Source organism: Homalodisca vitripennis, chromosome 7 (assembly GCF_021130785.1).
Source record: "Homalodisca vitripennis isolate AUS2020 chromosome 7, UT_GWSS_2.1, whole genome shotgun sequence".
Lineage (NCBI taxonomy): Eukaryota > Metazoa > Arthropoda > Insecta > Hemiptera > Cicadellidae > Homalodisca > Homalodisca vitripennis.
In genome coordinates this window covers 88,779,187-88,804,212 of record NC_060213.1, presented here as the reverse complement: position 1 = coordinate 88,804,212, position 25,026 = coordinate 88,779,187, and the positions used below count along the sequence as shown (strand labels likewise).

The window sequence follows — 25,026 nt, the reverse complement described above, 5'->3', positions numbered from 1 at the left end:
TTGGATCACGCCTGGTTTAATTAGGTCAATTAGAAAAAGGGACAAGCTAAGCAAATTGGTTAAGAAACAACCTTTTAACACAGAACTTATTAACTATTTTAAACGCTATCGAAATTCCTTAAATAACTGCTTAAAAGAGACTAGGTTGATTTACTATAGAGAAAAAATAAATCAGTGTAGGAATAATCAACGTTTATTTTGGAAGACAGTTAATGAACTGTCAGGAAGAAATAAAAATAAAGATTCTTTCCCAATAGGGAAATATATGCAGGGGACGGACAGTAACATTACTCACTGTGACTATGTGGACATAGCCGACGACTTCAATAACTATTTTTCAACAGTAGGATGTAACTTGGCAACTGCAATCGACTCAAGCGGCCCACCAGTGTTATGTGACAGGGATTACTCTACCGACTCCACTTTTACTTTAAGCACTGTAACTGAGACTGACATTATTGAACAGGTTAACAACTTACGTGGACTGTCCACGCCTGGGTGTGATGGTGTATCAGCCTCCCTTCTCAAAAGTAACATTGAATTTTTTTTAAAACCATTATTGCATATCTTTAATTTGAGCATTATTTCAGGCAAATTTCCATCTGTTTTTAAATTGGCAAAAGTTATTCCGCTCTACAAAAATAATGATTTCCGTACCAAAAGTAATTACCGTCCAATATCATTATTAAGCGTTTTTTCTAAAGTACTCGAGAAAATAATTAAAAATCAATTAGTTAAGTATTTAAATAACAATAATATTTTAACCTCATGTCAGTATGGATTTAGAAGAGATAAAAACATAACAGATGCGTTGTACATGCTGACTAAAGGAATTAACGATGCTATTAGTTCGAATAGGCGTTGCCTCATTGTATTTTTAGATTTGGCTAAAGCATTTGACTCCATTTCACGGAGTAAGCTCTTACAAAAGTTACATTGTATAGGCTGCCGAGGTAGCACATACTTATGGTTTGAGAGCTACCTGTCGGACAGGAAGCAATATGTATCGATCTGTGGAGCAAAGAGTAGTGAACAGCAAGTAGACTACGGAGTCATCCAGGGAAGTACACTTGGTCCCATTCTTTTCCTGATCTATATTAACAATCTAGCCAATCTGTATGTGGAGGGTGAGTTGTTTCTCTTTGCAGATGATTCCGCAATACTATACGAAGGAAAGAATTGGGGAGAAGTCAAAACTAAGACATTACGTGGCTTATCCATAGTAAAAAAATGGTTTGATCAAAACTTATTATCTTTAAATGTTTCCAAAATGAAATTCTTGCCAATTTAATTACGAACTAATAATGATTTTAATGAAAATAGTCTAAAACTTCATTCCTGTGGCAATTTCACGAGTGAAACATGCGGTTGTGACACTATAAGCAGTGTCGATTCATATAAATATCTAGGAATTATGTTTGACAAACGGATGCGTTGGGCAGAGCACATAGATTACATGAAAAACAAATTAAGAAAATTTATTTTTGTATTTAGGCAGCTACGTGAAATTTTAAATTTTAATGAATTGAAACTTGCTTATTTTGCTTATTGTCAATCAATGTTATTGGTTGGTATTATAGCTTGGGGTGGTGCCTATAAATCAGTATTAGAACCTATAAATGTTGTCCAAAGAGCCATTCTTAAGACTGCCCTGTGTAAAGGTAACCGTTATGCATCATCTGCACTTTTTAATGATATGGGAGTTTTGGGGGTCAGGCAGCTATATGTAAAAACATTGGTTTTGTATATGTATAAAAACAATAACACAATTTTTAGACGAACTAACCATAGGTACGGAACTAGGATTTCGGTTTCAGTAAATATTTTAACAGATAGATTAACTAAAAGCTTTACATTAACTAATTCTCATTATATAATGCAAATTTTGATTAGAAATTTACCGAGACCATTAACTGATTTTTATAATATAAAAATTGGAATATTTAAGAAGCTACTGGTTAATTGGCTCACGGATTTGGGAGTAGAGGCAACGGAGAACGTTATTGCATCCAATTACAGATAGGATTTTCTTTTTCTTTTTCTTTTACTTCAAGCTCATGTCTGTTACTAGCCTATGCCCCGTTACCTTACTTACTTTTTTTAGCTCTATTGTAATGGGAGCTAGGTTTATGTATTTATGTATGTACGTGAGTGTGTTAAGTGTGCTACATATCTGAGTTATATATGATTAAAACTTATCGGCAATGTGGGTCGACCTATCTTTTTCAACGACTCGTGCCCACGCACAGGCTTGCCTATGTGGGTACTTTTTTCCTATATTTTAAGTAATATTAATGTTTTAATCATACTTGAAAATTACTATAGTATATATTACTCTATTATGGAACTGTAATTTCTTTATTTGGAAATAAATAAGGTTTTGAATTGAATTGAATTGAAATCTCTGCAGGTAGATGCGGACTTCAGATTCCAGGAGACAAGTCTGTCCAGATGCTGCACTGAGCTTCTAGGAGGTGAAATGGAGCTAAACTCAACATTTCCATATCTCAGTTATTATACATTGTAGAAAACATGGTTTATAGAATTATCAGATTACTTACAATAATGTTAGTTCTTTCATATTAATATTGGCTGAGCTTAAGTGAAGCTATCACTCGAGGCTGTAAATTTCATTTCTGTCTGTCTATCGGTCTGACTGTCTACCACACAATATCTCAAGAACGAAATGACATAGATTTGAGATTTTGTAAGAAGCTTCATTTATTTATTAGCAACATTGCGTTCGGTAATTGTGTATGTCAGGTGTTGGCTAAGTGTTATTGAATATTTTACATTGATCTTATGGGTAACCATGATAGCAACAAGAAAATAGTAGAATAAATTAATTTTTAAACAAATTGAGTACAATCATATGAGATTTTTACGTCATATTTTATATAGAGTATAGAGTAAAACGGAAAAATAATAGAGTAAAAAGTCAATGTTAAAAGTTGGTGACTAGATCTTATTTCAGTGCGTACTTGTATTTTAGTACCTTTTCTAGCTCACCGAAACTTTCATTATTTGAACACTGCTATAAAACCCAACTTATGAACAAAAAAAAAGGAATGCATTCTGTGAAAAAACATCCTGAGAAAGACTTAATTTTAGACTTTTAATTTTCCATGAAAGCTCATATCTACATAGACATGACAAGAATATGTTAAACAGTGTTCCAAATTTAGCTAAGCGTAATTGTTTTATTAATTGTGTATGATTGTCTGTCTGTCTATCTGCTTGCAGTGCACCTTGAGAATAAAATGAGGTATAGATTTGAAATTTTGCATGTAACCTCAACAAAGCCTGTTACACAATATGTGGCGGGGTGTACTCCTACCTTGTATTTCAGGTACTCCTAGGTTTTCAGGTAGTGACTGTACAAAATGTTAATATTGTGAAAATAATTGTGAACACTATAATTGTCATAATCTCTAGGTAATTGAAACTAACCTCAATACTAAGACAGTACTTGAATATGGCTTGAATAAGTTCGTTATTCACTCTTAAACAATAAAAGGTTTAAAGATTGCAACCATTCACATTCGTGTAATATTTTTATCACTTTTTATAAAATTGTGAAGTAATTTCAAGCAACTAATTTTCCATAAATCTTAAGGTTTCAAGATGGTGATCATTCAAATGTGTTTTAAGCATGCAATTGAATAAGTCAATAAGTTTACAAAAATAATTCCATATTGATTTTGTAAATCATGTTCATGATTTTTACAAACGTGTATGCTTTTGGAGTATATTAACATGCCAACCTTCCTCTATTGCTTTTTATTGTGTCATTAGGAACAACTTGCTCTTTAAGTTAACTCACTAGTTATAATTTAACTCTTTTAACTGATCATACCAGATGGAGTGAAAGCAAATGGTTTGTGTTGGTGAGTGCCTTTCTGACCTATGGTGTATTGACTATGGGGTTCCACAGGGATCAGTCCTGGACCTGTGTTTCAATAATAGGAATGATTTTTCCTTACAACTGACATACCAATGTAATAATGTTTGCTGATGAAAGTAGTTTCTTTTAGTCATAACTCAGATGAAAAGAGGCTAACTTCCTATATAAAGGAATATATATTATGTCAAAATGTGGTCCAACTCAAATCAGCCATTCCTAAATAAGAATAAAATCCAATAAATAATGTTTGCTTTAAAGGAACTTGATGCTACTTTGGAAGAAAAATGTAGCCAAATTCTGTCTAAGATAACCATTTTGCTTTTTAACCAGTAATATAGGTACTGAATTGGTTGTGGCTTAAAAGAAATGGTTCTTAGATAAACAGAGAGTGAATTCAAATGAAAGCTGTGAGAATTAATCGTCTTTGACTAACCCATGCCAAAATATACTAAAAAATAAGTAATAAAAAGGCTTGATATCAAGATAACATAATTTCTTTAACCACAAAAACAATTATGATTGATAAACAATTATGATATTGCACACACTACAATTACAAAATGACAATTCTTAAAACATCTTTTCGTTGAAATAAATTTTTAGTATTAGTAAATAAAATTCAATTCAAAATCGGTTGATTTTCCTTATCATTTTTCATAAAACTGAATATAATTAGAATTTTAAAATAATATATACAGAATTCAAATAATTTAAATATATTTATTTGTTTATTTATTTCATATTATTTATTTATATATATATATATATATATATATATATTCAAATTCAGAATTAGTGCATTTAAAACAATTAGTTAACCTCATCACAGGCACTTTTAAATGACAACAGTGAACAGTAATTTAGATGTTAAATGCAACAATCTGAAACAATTCAATTTTTAATCAGCAGTTAAACAACATTAATAACTTAGTGTTTTTTTTATTTTTTATATGAGGAATGGCACGAAGTAAAACTTTGCTCCTACAACACACCATTGTCATGAAAAAATAAACTTCCTTTATAAACCTACCACATCTTTTTTACCATTCTTATAAATTTATCATAAAAACTCTTGTTTTAAAGTTATTACAGTTTGAAATATTATATGGCCGCCATTTTCTAACTAATGTAATATTTCTTTTCTGAAACATTTGTCCAAAACAGGTTTAATTGGACTAAGCATTTAAAAAAGTTTTAACTTTTACACCTTAATACAATTTAAAGATATATATTTTTTAACGCAAACTGACAGACAAATAATGAACTTTGATAGGGTAATTTAAGGTCAACCTGTACATATTTAAAGTACAGGCTCTTTAGTGGAATTGATGTGAATAACCTGAATGTGCCAGTTAAAATGTTTTATTTTTATGACTTCTTGGATAGTTCAGGAAAATTATAAATAATTTGATGATTAAAATCTATATTATTAAAAAATTGATCTTATAATATTATATGGGAGAGGAAACAATATAAAAATGTGTATGGTGTATAGCCTAACTATTGACTTTGAAATTATTATAAAATGGTTAGTGGTGTTACTTGTCCAAAACATGTTACATTTTGTAATAATGCCAAAATTATCATTCTTTTCCCTGTGATTTATTTTGCTACAACTTTTTCTAGAAATTCTGAAGAATGGGATAACATAATCCTGTATCGCTCAATTACTCATTGTTTATTAACACTTCTGCCATAATACAAATACCACTGAAAAGTTACCTCAGTAGCAAAATCCCTCAGATGATTACACTGTCAAAACATGGTTGCTTATAAAAAATTACACATACTGTAGTAGAAATATTACTGATAAATTATAAATTTATAATTAGATCATGTACACAACTTTCTTTACAACCATCCAATACACATCAGAAATTAATATTGAAAAAAAAAATTCAGCACCATACAACTGATTCCACTTAGCTGATCAGACACACGGTAACAAGATTATCTTCCCGCCACAGCAAACTGGTATTGAACCGCAACTCTGTGTATCAGTCGTTGTACCAGTCCAAGAACAGTAGCGTCAACGACATCACCAATAGAAAGAACAGCACGTAGAGACGCAGACCGGCATTGCTCTGTATTGCCTGTCGGATCTGCGTGTTGGCGTCCCGCAGATTCTCTGTAGTACCCACAACAGTGCCAAATATCCTCTCTATGTCCTTCTCTTGTTCCAGGACCTTCTCAGTGAACACCTCTTGTAGCTCAGCAATATGCACTACTTTGGTTTCTATTTGCCTCACCTGTAAAGAGAAATACAAGTGTCACTCATATATAAACTGGCTCCATGACTGGTATCGTGAAACAGGCAACTAGCCAGATATTTAGAGTGTACAAAAGTTGCGTCTCTTATACAGAGTGGCACATACAGGTATGACAGTTTGCCCAGAAATTGGGATATTTTGTTTCGATAGGTTGGTAACAATGTTAAGTTGGCAGCAACACGGAATAATTACATAGTTGTCTGTTCCAGTGGCTAGTGTAAAGTGACGCTCTTTGCATCTGTTATTTGTTTGTTTGTTTTTTTTTTTTTTAATGTTTACAACCCAACAACGAGTTTACATCTTTCAGTTGTGGTGGAAGCATAATAAAAATACTGCTATAATAATTGAAGCATTTAGTGGTAAATATTCAGGTATCAATATACCCACTCGACAGTATATTTGCAAGTCAAATAAGAAATTTTAAAACACAGGAAGCGTTATAAATGCCCCGAAGTGTGGTCGTCCATGATCAATTTGCAATGAAGAAAACCTGCATCTCTATGCAACTCTTTGCTCAAGCTTTTATAGCCAGTTCTTATAAGATTCGTAAGGCATCTGCTGAACTAGTAATATCAAGAGGAAGCGTGCAAAGAATGTTAAAGCAATTAAAATATAAGCCATACCGTCCATCTTTACTCCAAGCACTTCACGAGGACGATTCCGATAGGAGATTGGAATTTTGTGAGACAATAATTATCCATTCGGAGGCTGATCCAACTTTCTTGTGATCAATTTTGTGGTGTGATGAGGCATGTTTCAAACTAAATGGACGCGTTAATCAGCATAATTGTGTGTAATGGTCGGATGTAAATCCTCATAATGTAATCCAAGCAGAACTCAATGTGCCTGGTGTTATGGTATGGGAAGGTATTTCGAGTACTGCACTGATTGGTCCTTATTTTCTTCAAGGAAATGTTAACTCAGAAAGTTACTTATGGTGCTGCAATAAGTAGTAGTTCCCGAGCTCAGAAATAATCCTGTTTTCAATATTCATTAGCTCATCTAGCAAAAAGATGGTGCCCCAGCACATTTCGGTAACCAAGTTTGAGATTTTTTAAATAACATTTTTAATTAATGGATTGGTTGCCGTGGTACAACTGATCGGCCTGCGGGCTCACCAGACCTGACCCCATGTGATTTTTCATTGGGGGTATTATAAAGGAGACTGTGTATGCTTCAAAACCGCAAAATCTAGATGAACTCAGACACCTAATTAGAAATATATTTGAACTTGTTAATAACGATAAACCTTTATTGCTAAAAATTTGTGATTCTATTCTGTCGTTGTATGAAGTGTCTGGAGCTAAGGTTACAAACGTGATAATGTACCCAATTATTATCAAGTTTATGCTGGATAAAAGTTTGCAATTCCATTGTTGGCGTTTCTAGAATATTATGAAGGTCCTAAATTTCATCACAAGTTACTTTCCTTTGGGAAAATGATCTTTCTTTTCACTGAAATTCAGTGACATACTTTTGGTAGGTTTTATATAATCTCTAATTAATCTCTGTTCATTTGTCAAAAACTATAGACATTTTCTACAGAGCAATGTCATACAATTTTTTAAAAACACTAAAATTTTTGTGTGCTGAAAAATTCCCATTGCCATAACCACGAAAACTTTATTAAGGATTTTTCTAACTAAAGCTACCAGGTGTGGAACACTCCTAAATATTGTAATACAATTAAATTAAATAATAAATATTACTTATAAGTACTTGCTGACTATGTAGTTAATTTACTCAATCACTACTCATTGTTCCTCTGTACTGTATTTGTATAAAAATATGTTATACATAGAAAAATCATTTATTTTGTGAATTTTTATTTTTTGACCATATAGTGAATGCCAAACAATTGTAAAATATTGTATTTTATTTTTAATATCATTTTTTCTTTCTTAAAACTTTTACTAGAGTTTTTAGGAACGCTATACTTCATTTTATCCTTACTAAAATCGTTCTGAATATTTTAAAACAAATCCATATATTTTTCAGCAATGACATGTACAACCACAACTAGTAAAAACCACTAATATGTAAAAACTATATTTCATCTATTGTAATTCAGTAAAAACTTAGAAGTATCCTTCTTCTTACCCCATTCCAGTACATAGCTATTTAGCCAAATAAATGGCTGTCATACTGGTTAACTGTAATATGCATGGAGGAGCCAATTTAACAATACTGGTATCTCATTTTATTTGAAAGTGTTGGAAAACAACTCAGTTGAACTAAGATGTTAATTATTTATTTAGTATTCACATCAATTGTATACTGAAATGGGTTCAAAAATCATACCGTTTCTTGTAGAGTTATTTCATATGACAGTACAATTCACTAATGATTTCTTTGTCTCCACTAACTGTTAGTAAAGAACTCTCTGTAATCCGGCGTCTTTACACAGGGAGACAAGTCACTACTTGTCACAGTCAATGACCACAGTACAAAGTAAAAACTTATCTGTCCTCATTTGGTCCATATGTTCTGTATTAGTGTAGTGATGATGAATGTATATGTATTTCTATTCACTTCCTAAAAATGTCTACATTATATTAGTGCTAATTTTTTTCGTGTAGTGCTATGTTCAGGAACATGTCTCCATGGTGTAAACAAAAACACAATATATTTTCGCTCTTTATGTTCTCGAAAAATATTGATAGTTGCCTTCTACTTGAATTAGATTAAAGTAAGTTTTCAATTAAAATCAGTCTATTTCTGGTTACAGTTATTAATGTGTTTACCTCTTTATTTGGGTGTATTAAACTCAATTTTACAATAAAGTAAATTTTAATTTTTTATGATAAACGCATTATTATTATTGATTTTCCAGTAACCCAGCAATTTTTTGGTAATTCAGCGTTTTCGGTAATCCTATGCCGGTCTACTGAGACATTAAACATGTCGAATAATTTGATGCAATAATGACTAATATTTATTATAACAAAATTTAGTTAAACTGCCTAAAATATTTCATTTTGTCAGAAAACTTGAGTAAGCTTTTCTTTGAAAGTGATACTGTAACGAAATATTTATCGCAATGTTCAATCGTTATCAAGAAAAATGTATCTCTTAGCAAGGGTAATTTGATAGGCCTGGTCTACTGCGGGAGATGACAGTTGGAATTGGTGGGGTTTGTTCCCTAGATATCAGAGGTTCTTGTTAGCCCCAACAATGGTGTGCCACCCCCTGCCTGCTTTGACTCGAGAGGCTGGTTCAGAGCTGGCCTCCCCTTCATCCAAGGGAGACACTTTGAAATTAGTGCCCCAATTTTTCCTCATGGATCTTGATAGAAGGCGGCCCCTACCCCCTAACCTTACCCATCGTGTCACTCCGTAAACAGCACTAAGGTCCTTATAGGACTAAGTGCAATTTATAAGCTTCTTTTCCTAAGAGAACAAAAAAAACACCAACTGGGTTTGGTGTTAATAGACATCATATAAACTGGTAGATAAAATACACAAGATATCCTGGGGATTATAAATCAACACTATCGGAAACTACTATCTCCTCACTTTATCCTATCTCTGTATAACGACTTGGATTGTTGATATTAATATTCCAGAGTATTAATATTTAAATCAATAATAATATATCCAAGACGATATAAAATATTTTTTTCATTAGTAAAGATCCTAGTGAATATTAAGTACAATGTATTACTAAATTTGTTAACTATTAAATATTACTGTATCTGGTTTGTCTAAAATAAAAATCGTACAGTTCTAAATAAAAACAATGGATTTATTTTTAACTAGCAAATTAATAAGTTCAACGTTTCTGAATTTTTATCACTCTATTTTCCACAAAGAATTGACAAACCGTTTAGTAAATTTAAAAATTCCTTTGGCAAGAAATAAAAATATTAATCAAATATATCAAAATAAAAATCAGAGCTCTCTTCTAAATTAAAATAATAAAGTTTTAAAATAAAAATGAAATACTACTTGGAAATAACTAAAATAAAAATGTTCACTTCTAAGTTCACTCAAAATTCAAAATAAAAATTTAAACTTCTCTTGACACTATTTGAACCTTAACTTTCAAGTCTCTGCAATTCAGATTACAACTCTCTCTCTAACAATTATTAAAGTTCAATTAATTTTCAATTAATAATTCACAATAAAACAGTTCCAGTTAAATATTAATAAATTACTACTTTTCCAAATCTCAACTAAAGTTATTAACAAAGTTCAATTTTAATTCACTTCTCTTGCAAGCATGAACCAAATGTAACTCGTATGATTCTATTATGCTCTATTGTTCTTCGAGGATAAGTTATTCAGAATGCTCTGTGGTTTCTTTGATTTTAATTTTTTCCTATAAAAAAGATAACAGAATTAATTTAAAATCAGATCAGGATGACTATTTCAATAAAACGTACAATAAATTTGGTGCTTACCTCAAAATCACTCGCGGAAAAATTAAGGAAATACGGCGCACTGCAATTAACTTTACTCACGAAAAAAACCAAAAGAAGGGCGAAAATTATGAGCGGGCGCTTAAATACTTCCCTTTCCAATCAACTTTGCAGGACATCCGTGGTGCTCTCTCATTGGTCCAGCTGTATCAAACCAGGAGAACAATACTCGCAACAAGACAAGTTCTAATCAATTCAAGGCAGTCAACCTGCCTTCCTAACAATTTAAAACTACCAGTACTAACTTGCCAGAGGATTACATTTCGTTTTTACCCTGACATTTCACAATCTAATCTAAAATTAAGTCCCAATATTTCGATCCCAAAATTTTTATTTAATTTAAGTTTTAATAAAAAAAATAAATCAATGTAGCTTTAAAAAAACGCTACACTCTGGAATCTTGCAGACTTAACACAGAGTCGCTATTGGGTACCATCATATTAACAGTGAGATGCCTTCGAAGATCCCTCATATCAGTTTCTTAGAAATTGAGAAGAATCGTCATAACTACAACCCACTGCATCTCACTACACCAGGTCCAGAAGAACCTTAAGGCTTCTAAAAAGGGCATCATAATCTGGGTAAGATAACATTTACTTGAACATCCGCACCACTAGTTTGGGTGTTAAAGACACTTGAGTAACACACGTAAAGTTGCATGGCTCTGTGTAGCCTAGTTGGCACAGTATTACACAAACATACATCAAAAGCATTTACATCACTCCATTAAGATAACATCAGGCTTCACCTTACATTCAGAAAGATAAGCTTACAAAAACCAAGTTCAGAACCACCAATTTGATTGCTGAAGTACTTTAAAATTGTATGTGTAGGTTTTTCATACTTGCAACCCTATTTTCTTTTATCTTTACTTGTATTAGACATTATCTGAAACTAGCATATTACCTGTTGAAAAAGTAAGGGTCTATTTAATGTATCAATGTATAATGTACCCCTGAATAATATGAAATATGGGTTAAACTATTAACTGTAGCTGTAACTGAAGGGAAGGGCTCTAGCTAGCAATAAAATAATTAACAATAGTTCAATCCAGTCACACTGTAGATATACCATACTGCATACAACTTACTGTGACATAACATAAGTTAGACAGTGTACAGAGTTACAATATCAGTATAGAAGTATAGTCAATCAATATAAGTATGATTTTAACTTATTACCATGTTTGCCTGTTATACCATAACAAACTAACATGGTAATAAAATAAATACAGTGTTTGTATGATTTCGAAGAGAGGCTTGGTATTTGTTTGAATTTTGTTTGTTATAATATACTATGCTTACGCCATTTCCAATCACATTGAATGTAGACTATTTCTGAATTGTTAAGGTCTTTTAATAAATCCTATAATCTCTTTTGTCGTCATTTTGTGTTTAGAATCCGTAGCGTTTTTAAAGCTACATTGGTTGACTTTTTAATTAAAACTTAAATTAAATGAAAATTTTGGGAAAGAAATAGTGGGATTTAATTTTAATTAGATTGTGAGAAGTTAAGATAAAAACGAATATGTAATCCTTTGGCAAGTTAGTGCCAGTAACTTTAGATTATTAGGAAGGCAGTTCACTGCCTTGAATTGATCAGAACTTGTCTAGTGTACTGCAGTTACGTCAGATCTGAGAGGGCTATTGTTTCTCGAGTTGGATACGGCTGGGCCAATGAGAGAACACCGCTGATGTCCATCAGAGGGGGTTGCAAAGGGAACTATAAAAACTGCCAGCTCATAATTTTCGGCCTTATTTTGGGTAATTATCGTGAATTTAGTTGATATGACAGTGCGCACCGTGTTCCTAAATTTTTTTCCACGAGGGATTTTGAGGTAAGCACTAAATTTATTGTACGTTATATTGAAATAGTTTTCCAGATCTGATATTAAATTAATTTTTTTGTCTTTTTATAGGAAAAATTAAATTCATAGAAACTAAAGAGCAATCTGCATAACTGATTCTTGATGAACAATAAAGCACAATAGAATCAAACAAGTTACATTTGGTTCAAACTTGCAAGAAAAGTGAATTAAAAGTGAACTTTATTAATAACTTTGATTGAATTTTGGAAATGTAGTAATTTATTAATATTTAATTTGAACTGTTTTATTGTGAATTATTAATTGGAAATTAATTGAACTCTAATTGTTTGAGAGAGTTGTACCTGAATGGCAAAGACTTGAAAGTTAAGGTACAACTAGTGGAAAGAGAAGTTTGATTTTTTATTTTGAATTTTGAGTGAACTTAGTTAGAAGAGAACATTTTAAACTTTAGTTATTTCCAAGTGGTATTTGATTTTATTTGAAAACTTTATTGTTTTATTTTAGGAGAGAGCTCTGATTTTTAGTTAGATATATTTGACTGAAATTTATATTTCTTGCCAAAGGACCTTTTACTATTACTAAACGGTTCGTCAACTTTTTGGTGAAAATAGAGAGTGATGAAATTCTGAAACATAGAATTATTTAATTTGACATTTTAAATAAATCCATTATTTTTATTTAGAACTGTGAATTTTATTTTAGACAAACCAGATAGTATTTAATAGTTAAAAATTTAGTAATAAATTTTACTGAATATTCACTCGGAGCTTACGAATCAAAAAATATTTTATATCGTCTTGGATGTCTGATTGATAATTTTATTCATAACATTCTGGTATATTAATATCTACAATCCAAGTCGTTATAGAATCAAAGCATGGTTCTGAGTAAATTGTCAAAGATCAATACATTGGAGGAAATACAATGAGGCAGAAGAGAGCCCTTTGTGAGCCAAACTTATAAACCAGCTGTAAGGTGGTATTTTGCGAAGAATGTCTGTGAGTGCATCATGAGTTTATATACAGGGTACACTCAGACGATGTTTCAGGAAAATGGGACTTTGGAGATATATCCCACAAACAGACGATGTAGCTCTGGGACATTCTCATTTCTTATTCTAATCTAGTCACATAAGAAGTACTGAACTACCTTAAGGGTGTAATTACCTCATCAGTTAGACTGTTCAATTCGTTATACAGCTGTTCATTTTCACTTTCGAACATTTGTAGTTCTTCTGCTGTTAGTTCATCCTCTAGTGTTAGTGAACTGACAGAATTTGTTTCTACATTTAACTTACTCGGTGACCTCGTAATAGTCTCCTCACCTTCAGAGTCCTCATTTGAAAAACTATCCGAAACAGAATCATCACTACGCGATACCTTATTTAACACTTCAGATTCCAGTCTTGCCATTTTTTGCAATTCTAGATTTCTTTTCATCCTAATAGCTTTCTGTTCAGAATAAATTTTACAAACTGTTTTGAGATAAGAGTCTAACAAGTCAATAACAGCATCTTGATGCTCGATCAGCTGAGGATGGCCTTCATGAAAGGTTGCATCCCTTTTAAACTCTAAAATATGATGCGAACATGTTTTGATTATCCTTTGGGCCCCATTGTCAATTTTATCACGTTCGTAATCATTTATCTGGGGCAGAGTCGATAAGTGGTGAGAGAAATTTAAATAAGCTTTTCTATGCTCTAAAAGGAAATCCCTCAGTTTTGTAATTTGGTTTAACACTTCCTTGGCCTTACAGGTGAACTCTGAGTGCTTGGATTTGTGATTGTTAAGTATACGATGTTTGTCCAATTCGGGTACATTCACCCCAAGAGCTTTATTTCGAGTCCGTATTGTTTTCACACACGCTTTGAATAGAAGTGTGATGTCCATGGTTTGGCTGAAAAAACAAAACAAACAATAATTATAATAAAAAATATAATACTTAGACAACTGAAGTTATAGCTTTGTTAAGTAAATGAAAATAAAAATTATCTTTACTGTCCTATTGACCTAAACTGATACTTTTGCATCTACCTTAACGATACCATAATTCAAAAGAAACATTATTTGAAATGCTTATGATATAAATTACGTTTAATAATACATTTCTACTAAAAAAAAAACCACCAGCTACACTTTATATTTCACAACAGAATTTTTTCAGCTTTAATTTAAGAAGCACACTTTATTGGATATATCACCTAGCAAGAGGAATTTTTGTTTATACTGTACTATGTTTTAACCCTATTACCACCAAGGGAGCGATTTATTCTGATCACTGCAATGGACTGATCTAATGTGTCATCAGATTTCACTCAAAAGTCCATCATGGGCTGATGTATCAGCTCAGATATTGAAACAAAAAAATTACAATCCAATTAGATCAGCTTTGCATATTTTTTATACACAATTATATTTTTTTCTGATTAATTTAAATTCATACCAACATACAGGTTAAAAAGTATTTAAAATAGCTGCATCGCGTAAAAGTACAAAATTAAATACCTAAGATTGATAGAACAAAAATAGGCCATGCCACACCAGCTGCATGTTTACTCAACTGATCCAACGGTTAAAATAATATATGTAAATCATTTTCATAGCAACAATCGAGTTACAATAAACATTAACTCCTTCACTGCTGGTCTATACTGAGTGACACCAAACATAGCATTCAGCCTTTGTGCCATAATGCGTCTGCCACAGTCAGCATGTTAAACAACTTTTAAGTTACTTCAGCAAGGTAGCTACTGACTTATTGTTATAAACCATTTTTTAAATATTAAATCTAATTGTTAACACCAACATATAGTCTACATTATAAGATCCTAATTTAATGGTGTTATTGTGACCCAAAATTGTAAATGTATAGGTATAAAAAGATTTATTTTCGTTCGCTATACACATTTTTTTCTTTTTATACGTATTTCTTTTATTATGACTACTTCATCTTACACTTGTAAATATATTTTCATAGGACAACTAATTAATTATGTTAGCGAAAATAGATAGTTAACGCATAGAAAATACAATATATAAACTTCTTTTAATTTAAAATTAAAGTTAAAGATACAAATTTAGGTATTTTTTACAATAACAACATTAAATTGTATAAGTCTTTAGGTTAATGTTAACAAGTTACAATTTGCATGTTTTGTTGATTTTTCAAATGGAATATACTTAAGAAGTGAATAGTACTTCTAGCAATATTAGTTAAATAAAAGTGAGAAAAGACCTAAGATACAAAAAAAATCCCCCAAAAAGGGATAAAATCTTTCAATTTAGGGGAGTATCTAATGTATACGACTATAAACATAAATACAACAATGTAATTTTAACCAAATATTTTACTAAACCATATTACCAACGTAACCATAACAGTACAAATATATTATTTATTTTATTACGGAAGATTAAATTACCTTAGCTAACTATCTTACTGTCATTCATATGTTCGAAACCTACCCTATCCTAGAGCCAACCACCCTACTTGAATGCCAACTGTTGTAAGAGCTAATTGCCCTACTGAAGGGATTAATCCGTACCTCGTGGCTTTTACAGAACAACGTAGTTAAGTTATATAAGTATCAATGTTAGTCTTATGAGTGCTAATGACAATCTACCTAAGTCTTGTGTAAGATCTTGTGACACGTTACATACATTTTCTTTAAAATAAAGGTTAAAATTCAGACACTTTATTACAGTAGACAATGACGTGTATTGTGTTGCAAAAGATAGAGATAATTATCATTTTGACAAGCTCACCATCGTTTTCTTTATGCAAACATATAAAAATGTATATACACTCACCAATATTTACCCCCAGACCCAGTTTTAACGTCAGTCAGCTAAATGGGCTGTCTTTCAATCAAAATGCCAAAAACTCGCTGTTATAAAATACATGTAACACTAAACAGGGTTTTATATGAATTCACTGCCTTAAGCGTTGATTAATTCTCAACAGCAGTCTTAGCCTGTTGTTAAAGAACATTTAGCCATTTAGAACATTGTTGTTTCCCAATCATATACACTAGGTAGTGTGAACATGTGTAGTTGAAAGCCTTTTCACATGACTCTCTGGGTTTTCAATTTTGCAATTATTCTGGAGTTACAGCATCAGCTTTTTCTGGAGTCTGAAAGCTCTCATGAAGTACGTGTCTGTACAAGCTCCCAAAGCACTATTCTGTAGAAGAAATGTCAGTAAATTAAGCCTAATTATGTAATTATCATCATTATGTAATTGAGTAATTCTCGATTGAGCCTGGCAGTCTTAGCCTGTTGTTAAAGAACATTTAGCCATTTAGAACATTGTTGTTTCCCAAACATACAGACTAGGTAGCGTCAACAGTTGTAGTTAAAAGCCTTTTCACATCACTCTCTGGGTTTCAATTTTGCAATGATTCTGGAGTCAAAGCATAACTTTTTCTGGAGTCTGAAAGCTCTCATGAAGTATGTGTCTGTACAAACTCCCCAAAGCACTATTCTGTAGAAGAGATGTCAGTAAATTAAGCCAAATTATGTCATTATCAACACTTGAGTCGGGCAGTATTTTGCTAAAGATCTCAAGACATAGGTGTCAGAGGATAATTTGGCACGAACAGAATCAATGTGATAATTTTGTGTTAATCCCCTATCCAGGTTTATTGCAAGGAATTTTGTTATATAGACTTTTTCCAGGGGTGAGGGAGGGGCACTCAATAAATCTGAAGGACGAAGGGAAAAATTCATAACAGTTGATTTTTCTAAATTGTTGTGTTTGTTGTTAGATTGGTATTTTTGAAATTTAGGACACAATTTTTGGAATTTAAATTTGGAGGTCCAAATGTGACTTGGTCTTTATGCTGAAGCAGAGTGTGTCATCAGAATACTGTACAATTCACCCCTACAACTGAGAAATGATCCCAACCACGCATTATTAATTTGCATAATACCATATCTAACAAAGAAGGTAAATATTGTGTTTGATGAACGTACCAATAACATATTATAAAATCACTTTTCCAATATTTCTAAAGATGTAATAAATAGCACTGAATCTTATTACAGAATCTATTTAACAGTAGGCTACCACAAAATACATGTAAATCCTAGAGGACATAATTACAAATAAGCCTCCATCAGTACGGACTAAAGCAGCACCTTTGGTATTATACCACATTGCTGGCAACAAACAAAAACATCTCTCAAGATAGTATCGGCTAGGCTACCAGATAACAATTCTGGAGAATATGACCACATATTTAGTCAGTATAATAATTTATGGCTCAGCAGTCAGCCAAGGACAACTCTGTTTCCTCTTTGCGAGTTCATTAGTGCATTCTTACATTCATATATTGCTTTTGAGTTAAACGAGCAGGCGTCAAGTGCATTTAATGCTGCCTGACTGTCTGAAAGTATTAAAATTCTGCACCTTTAGGCATCCTCAGTGTGAGTCCTGGCACATGTTTCAATTGCCATTACCTCTGCTCGGAAGACTGTGGCGTATTTCCCCAAGAGCTCTGTAATTTTGCTCGGGGTCCATTTAACAAACTCTGCCCTAGAGATTAGGCATAAGCCATTAGTGTAAAACTTCAGAATACCTTTAGTAGAGTAGGCCACCTTTGTGCTCCATTTATCTCTATTTTCTAAAGAAATGAGGTATGGTTTTTCAAAGAAGTATTTATTAACCATACATTCAGACATGTACCGTAGGTTATCATTGCAGTCTCAGGCAATTTCTGCATTATTGCCATGTGTCCTTCTGAGGAGTTAGGCTTAATCACCTTTCTACTCATACATTAATGAGTTACTATTAATTGTGGTTCATGGTCTAATTTGATTTTTTAGTCAATAACATTATTAGTGTTTCAGCTAATTGTATATAGCCTAATCTATGAAGGTGTTTTGATATTCAATAATTGAGGTGCTTCTAATTCTAGTACCTACTTCAGGTATTATTCGGAGGCCAATATTTTTGAGAACCTAACGAATGTGAAAATTAAATGTCATTATGACGACCGGTTCTTGTTTTCTACCTCCCAAAAGGAAGCGATGTTAGTGAGGAGGCCACTCTGTCTCATCTACTACTGTTATTACGCAATAATAAAAATTGTTTTAAAAAAGTGACCTTCGGATAATACCAAAGTGTCTTAATTTCTTTCTTTTCCTAGTTTGGATCAATGATTCAATGATCAATTAACTTGTTAGCCACTTTTTATGTTGAAGTCATTTTTCTATTCAAAAAATAATTATTTTCATATTTAGATAACAAATTAGCACTTTTAATAGCTGCAGTACAATAAGTGACTACCACATCAGTCGTATTAACCAAATTATGATTAGATATAACCAAAAACCACTGATTATAAAATTATTGTAATGATAGTATCTTACAATTAATTTTTGCCAACTTTTTAGTGTATTTAATAACATTACTGTTTATGATTAATTTAAACAAAGTAAAATGTTAACAAAAGTTTAAACATAATTAAAATTATGTATATTTTATACACTATTTATTCGTCTGTAGAAAGTTTGGTTCAATTTGTTTGCATTATATATACAAATTTATTATTATCAAGACTGGTAATGAGATTCACTTTATGCAACCTATTACACTTGTTTCCTGAGAGAAAAAAGCAATATAAAATGGGGATGAAAATGACAAATAATGAATTTCAAAACAATCAAAGTGTAACTACTTTTCTTTTCAAGATCATAGGGAGTTATGGCTAGGTGAATTTCCAACATTTTTGTGTGGTGTCAAGTTGTGTTTCTTAACAATCAGTAATGATCAAAGGCATTCACGATCAGACTATCTAGAATTTGATTTTTTTAGTGATGGGTACTAACTCGAGGGATGTTTTTCGTCTGTCACCATCGCCATTGGTGCTGTCCTGCACTGAAGGCCAGAGGTTCTTGTGTCAGGCTGATATCAAATATTAATCTTAGAGGGTCTAAATTAGCTAAAACATCTTTTATTTATGTCAAATATCCCTGATTTCAGCATTATTGTTATTTTAATTATCCAAAGATGGCGTAACGGCCGATATCACCAGCAACCAATACGACGTTGACTCACAATCGTGACAATAGCCTGTAAAGCCCGTAGAACAATGAAATGTGAATCAACAAGAATACAAGAATAGTGGTTCCACTTTTGTTCTATAATTTTGTTATTTGAAATTTGCACCAGTTGAAACCTCATATTGATTTGTTCAGGACAATAGCAATAAGTTAATAATGTGAAACTCAGGTTGTTAAGCTCACAATTACCATTGAAAGCACTAGGTTAAGTGTTACACTGCTTTGTTTATTACATTTAATGGGTAGGGTACGATAAGCGGACCCGGTATTTTATATCGAAGAATGTAATCATCGATACCTAATATTCTTATCTCAAATCCTAGACCATCAATCGATATAAAAGTATAGTCCTCAATAACAATAATATGTTTTATATTAAAATATTATTTTAATATTTACAGTGATTAAACAAATTATTATAACAAAAATTAGGAAAACTGAAGACAACCATATTTGCTCCTCTCACAGTTACAGTTGTTTCTTTCCCACAAATTTCACATAACGGGTTTTTTGGTACGAGTCCAACATGTTGAAACCACGTAAAATATGTCTTATAATTTTTCAAAGCAATTTAGTGTATTTTTCTAAAATTGACTGCCATTTTTAATGATTAAATACGTTACTTATGTAAAATTGAAATATTACCTTTGGGGGGGGTGGGGGGGGGGGGGGGTGGGGGGGGGGGGGGGTGGGGGGGGGGGGGGGTGGGGGGGGGGGGGGGTGGGGGGGGGGGGGGGTGGGGGGGGGGGTTGTATTTATGGCATATCACATATTAGTGTTGCTAATAGGTAGGAAAAGTAGAATGTATAATAATCATATATTTTATATCGCGTTGACTACCAATTTGTATATTTTGCTGAAAATCCTCAAATAAATAGAGACTTTATTTTAAACAACATCTATTGAAATCGAAGAGCCCCCTTAACCTTGTACATGAAACTTTTTCCCTAATTGTATGATATTTCATTGGCTAAGGTGTTATTGGGAGACACATCACTTGATACGCTAGAAAATTTTTAATTTTCCCCGCATGCTCTTGTTCACAGGATATCTTTAAAAAAACGAGCTCATAAAACCTTACGTGAACCTTTACTTTATTATATTTTGGCCTGAGCGTTGGCTAATTGTGTTATAAAAATCGGCGTCTTATGGGTAACCCGCTGCATGGCAGACGAATTGCGTAGGCCAGAATAAATTTAATCTGGTAAACCAAATTGAGGAAATAATTTAATATTAGTGGAGATTTAAAGACGTGTGTGACATTTTTATTTCATAGAGTATAACAAATAGGTGCTAATAAGGTCAAATGTTTAAAGGGTGACCATGATTCGATTTTGTTTGTTACCTTTGCATTGTAGATTTCCCTGTTATTAAAATTATGATCGGTTTGATGTTAAGGACAGTTGGCTCCAAAATGACACAAACGTCTAGTGGGGGGCCGAGTGGACCGCACATAGGTATCAAGCTCGTATAACTCGTCCTGGGAAGTGAATGGTTTATGGACAAACATTATATTATTATTACAAACATATAATTTTTCTTTAACTTTATCACCTATTATCCGAAAGTGACAGAATGATTTCATTCACCCGAAAAGTGCTTCTACATTCATACATTTTCAAGTAATGCTGTTTGTATTGTTTGATTTAAATATTTCATTAGGTCTAAAAGTAATAAACATTAGGCACAATACACATGTGTATGTATAAATATCTACTGAAATAAGATTTAATGAACAAGACCTACATTTGTGTTGCAAATTTTTTTCTATGGAAATTAAACAAATTATAGTACATATAGGTATATAAAAAAATAAAAAACATTAAACAACAAACACTTTAATAATTCACAATTGAAAGCATTAAAGTGTTAAAATTGGTTTTAGTTTGTTAAACTTTCGATTAATAAATTAATCTTTGCTGAATTTATAAACCAAGAACCGATTCCACGAAGTAATGCAAAAAAAAACGTTCGGAGTTCATTGTAAATGTTAAAAATAATTTTAATATCAAGTTCTATGCTAAACATTGGTCTGGGAAAAATGCTTCGTTAATGAGTTACGGGCTAGCGAAATGATTTCCGCCATGGATTTCAGTCATCCACCATGTAAAAACTAAGTCCTTCCTGATAATATGGTAAGAATTTAAGAGGCGAATTCAATGGTTTCATATGCACTTGTAACCTGATTTAAAATGAATAAAAATAAAGGTCCCAGAACTGTACAGTGTAGTTCTTTTATGAAAAAATAGAGTTTAAAAAACACTTTTTTACGAAATGGGCAATTATATATTTGTTTGTTTTATTAAGAAAATAGGATCAAAAAATTTAGAAATTAAAAACTGCGTATAAAATGTTTTCTGCCACATAATGTTAAGAAAAAAAAAGTTTCATATAAAGCGAATACATGTTTGATGAAAATGATTAGTTCAATAACCAAAACATCCAACACATTTTACAGTTTTGACTGACAATAAAAATTTTTTTCAAGAATTTTTTAAACAAAGTTGTTTACATATAACTTGTGCCTGATTATAAAACAAAAAAAATATATTTTGAATCAGTGGGAGAATACCCAGTGTAGATTAAAAAAAAAAGTTGACTTTACACAATTGGCTTTTTTATGTTCTGTGCTGCCTAAGGGGCGGTGGGAATCTTGTTTTATGACTTGGCTATTTAAAAATAGTTTTAAAAAGTTTAATTTTCAACCAGTATCTGAATCAGTAGTATTTTTTTAAAAGTAATTTGAAAAAATTGTCCAAAACAAGTTTCATAAATGGGTTGGACATGGTTCCACAAGCAGATTTATGGAAGGCCGATAGGCCTCATAATTTTAAAAATCCTTTTCCAGAAGAAATAAATTTCATTTTTGTTATGTGACTAGGAAAAACTTGATATATTTAAAGTTGTGTCCTCCACTATTTAACAAATTATTATATAAACAACCTGACCCGAGAAAATTGGCTTGTCCCTGTACGCATTCCTTTCTGATATTTCAAAAATATATTACAAGTTAGTGTATTGTAAAATAAATTTCAAGCAAGCATTATATAGTCAGTTTTTGGTAAACTAAATATTAAATCTGGTTTTAGGAAGGAATAATTGGTTCTTACTACAGAATGGCGATCTTTAATTTGAATTACAAGCGTTGCAAGACTTGGATTATTATCACTGATAACACTTCGAGTCTTGAGAATATCTTTATCAATATTACGGCATGATTTTAAAAATGTAATAGCATGGTTTTTTAATCCTATTTAATAATCAGATATCAAAGGAAATAAAAATCAATGCGAAAAAGATGGTTTGGATCGTGTTTAGAATGCGGGAAGTATTTTAGTTTATTACTCCTCAAGGAATCTAAAAATTAATACCCTTTCTTATGATTACTAGTCTATGTTAATGACCTTTCCTTAATTTCTGATTCGCAATCTAACTTTGTTTCGAGATGTCACAATGTCACTCAATAATAGTCAAAATCCCTTCCAAATAATTAAACTTTTTTATCACTCCAGTAAAGATCCGTGAGCTCTCGAATTGGTTTAAGTTTGCACTATGGATTACATTTTAAAACTTTTTCTAAAAACAAACAAACATGGACCAACTTGTAGAATAGTAAAAATCATATAATTTGTATTATCCAAAAGAGAATCATAATAAATAATTGAAGTTAATTCAGGAACAAAATTTGTAAAAGTATCAAATCCAGAATGATATGAAGTGGGAAATTTTATTTAATTCATGATTTGTGGCTGTAGGTTTAATAAATGCCTTTTATTAACTTATTTGGTTTGGCATAATTCGAGAGGTCTGTGAACTTTTAGTATGGACCAAAGTAAGTTCTATATTGGATATTTCCCAGATCGATTTTCTCTTTTGGTTATCATGATTTTGGATACCCATATCATAGTGTTTATAGCCACAAAACATTACTTATCTTTCAAAAAAGAGCAGTACATAAATCTTGCTAACATTAAACGTTATAATTTGGTGAGTTGCCACTCACCATTTTTTTAACAGTACAAGTATTTCAAAATTGCCCTGCCTTTCCTACCAGTTGTAGTATAAATCGTACCTAGTCATTTTGTTCATAAGTGAAACATTTTTTCTCTTAATGTGCGCCACATATAAAGGAAACACAAAAAGAAATTGTTAGCGTTAAAAAATCTTTGTAGCCATTAAATATTTAAAACGAAGTTCATCCTGAAAACAGTTATATATTATTGTATTCATTGTATTTACAAAACGTAAACTTAACGTGCATTTCAAACTGCACGTGGACTATACTAAGGACTTATATTATTATTCTAAAGGACTAGTGTTTTCGATTAATCTAATGTTATAATTACATTTTCGGGTTATTTTTAGAATTAAATAGACAGTCGGACGTGGGTGTATGTCAGTTTTGAAACTTGATTTCCTAATTAAAGAAACATTAAATCGGATTAATAAGGAGAATGGATTATTATATAAAGCTCTCTAATTACACAACTTGAGTATGGAACCTATTAATGTTTCCTTAACAATGAAAATCCTTGCTGTGTTGTTTTTTATACGAAATTCTATTACATAAATTGTATCAACTACAAACCCACCATAAATTAAATAGTGAGTATGGTGTGTTTTAACGTTTCTTCGTCTCTATACATGAATGACACTGTAACTCTTTGGATATATCATCTTTACTACATTATTGATATAGGTCAAGAAAAAACATATTTAACAATACTGAACATAGGTTTAATGTGCTTTACTGTTCCATCTATATATCTATATTTGTGATTGTTTTATAAAAATAATTCTTATTTAATACAATAAAACAAATAAGATCATTTATGGTTATTAAAGCCACTTATTGCAACAATATAAATGTTATTATTATAAAAAATTTAAGATATTGTGGTTATAAATAATCTTCAACTTTTAATATCTTAAATGATTCCAGTAGTTTTTTATTTAAGAATGAACAATATTATTTACAATATTTTATTGAAACTGATGAGTACAACCAATTGTATTTGAATCGAATGAATAAATAACGGATTAAGAGCAAGATTTACTGTGTACAAAAACAATGGTCCACATTGTTCTTAGGGAATAAAACCTACAGTAAAAAAAATTTAAATAAACGGCCTTTACTTCAGAAATTCTTATGGCCTACTATCGCTTCATTATTTATTAATACCGGGTTGTTTTACTTAAGGCGATAAAGTACTTTAAGACTTGTTGCTAAGGAACACCCGAAAATTATTGTATGTCAATTCAAATAAATAACTGGATCTTAGAGTAGATTTTACTGTGACAAAAAACATGGCCACATATCGAGGTTCTCAGCAAATAGCTAACGACTAACAAAACATTGAGTAAATGGCTGGCTTCAGAATATTTTATGCCTATATCGCTCATATTTTACTATGCCATTTTATTTAAGGCGATGTGAGTACATTAAGACTTGTTGCTAAGTAACTTTAGCTTTATCTGCATTATTAAAAAATACGACTTCATTTTATTAAAGTACATACTAAACAACAAATATTAAAATA

At 31.6% G+C, this 25,026-nt stretch overlaps 1 protein-coding gene across 1 annotated transcript; it reads right to left on the bottom strand.

Annotated features, from left to right (window-relative positions):
* Nucleotides 1-5,566: 5,566 nt before the first annotated feature.
* LOC124366043 (syntaxin-18-like) lies at nt 5,567-14,313 on the bottom strand. Its single transcript, XM_046822251.1, has 2 exons — nt 13,589-14,313; nt 5,567-6,153 (listed from the first exon to the last, which is right to left on the bottom strand). The coding sequence occupies exons 1-2, from the start codon at nt 14,309-14,311 to the stop codon at nt 5,902-5,904; spliced, it is 975 nt and encodes a 324-aa protein (XP_046678207.1). The 5' UTR covers nt 14,312-14,313; the 3' UTR covers nt 5,567-5,901.
* Between the last annotated feature and the right edge of the window lie 10,713 nt (nt 14,314-25,026).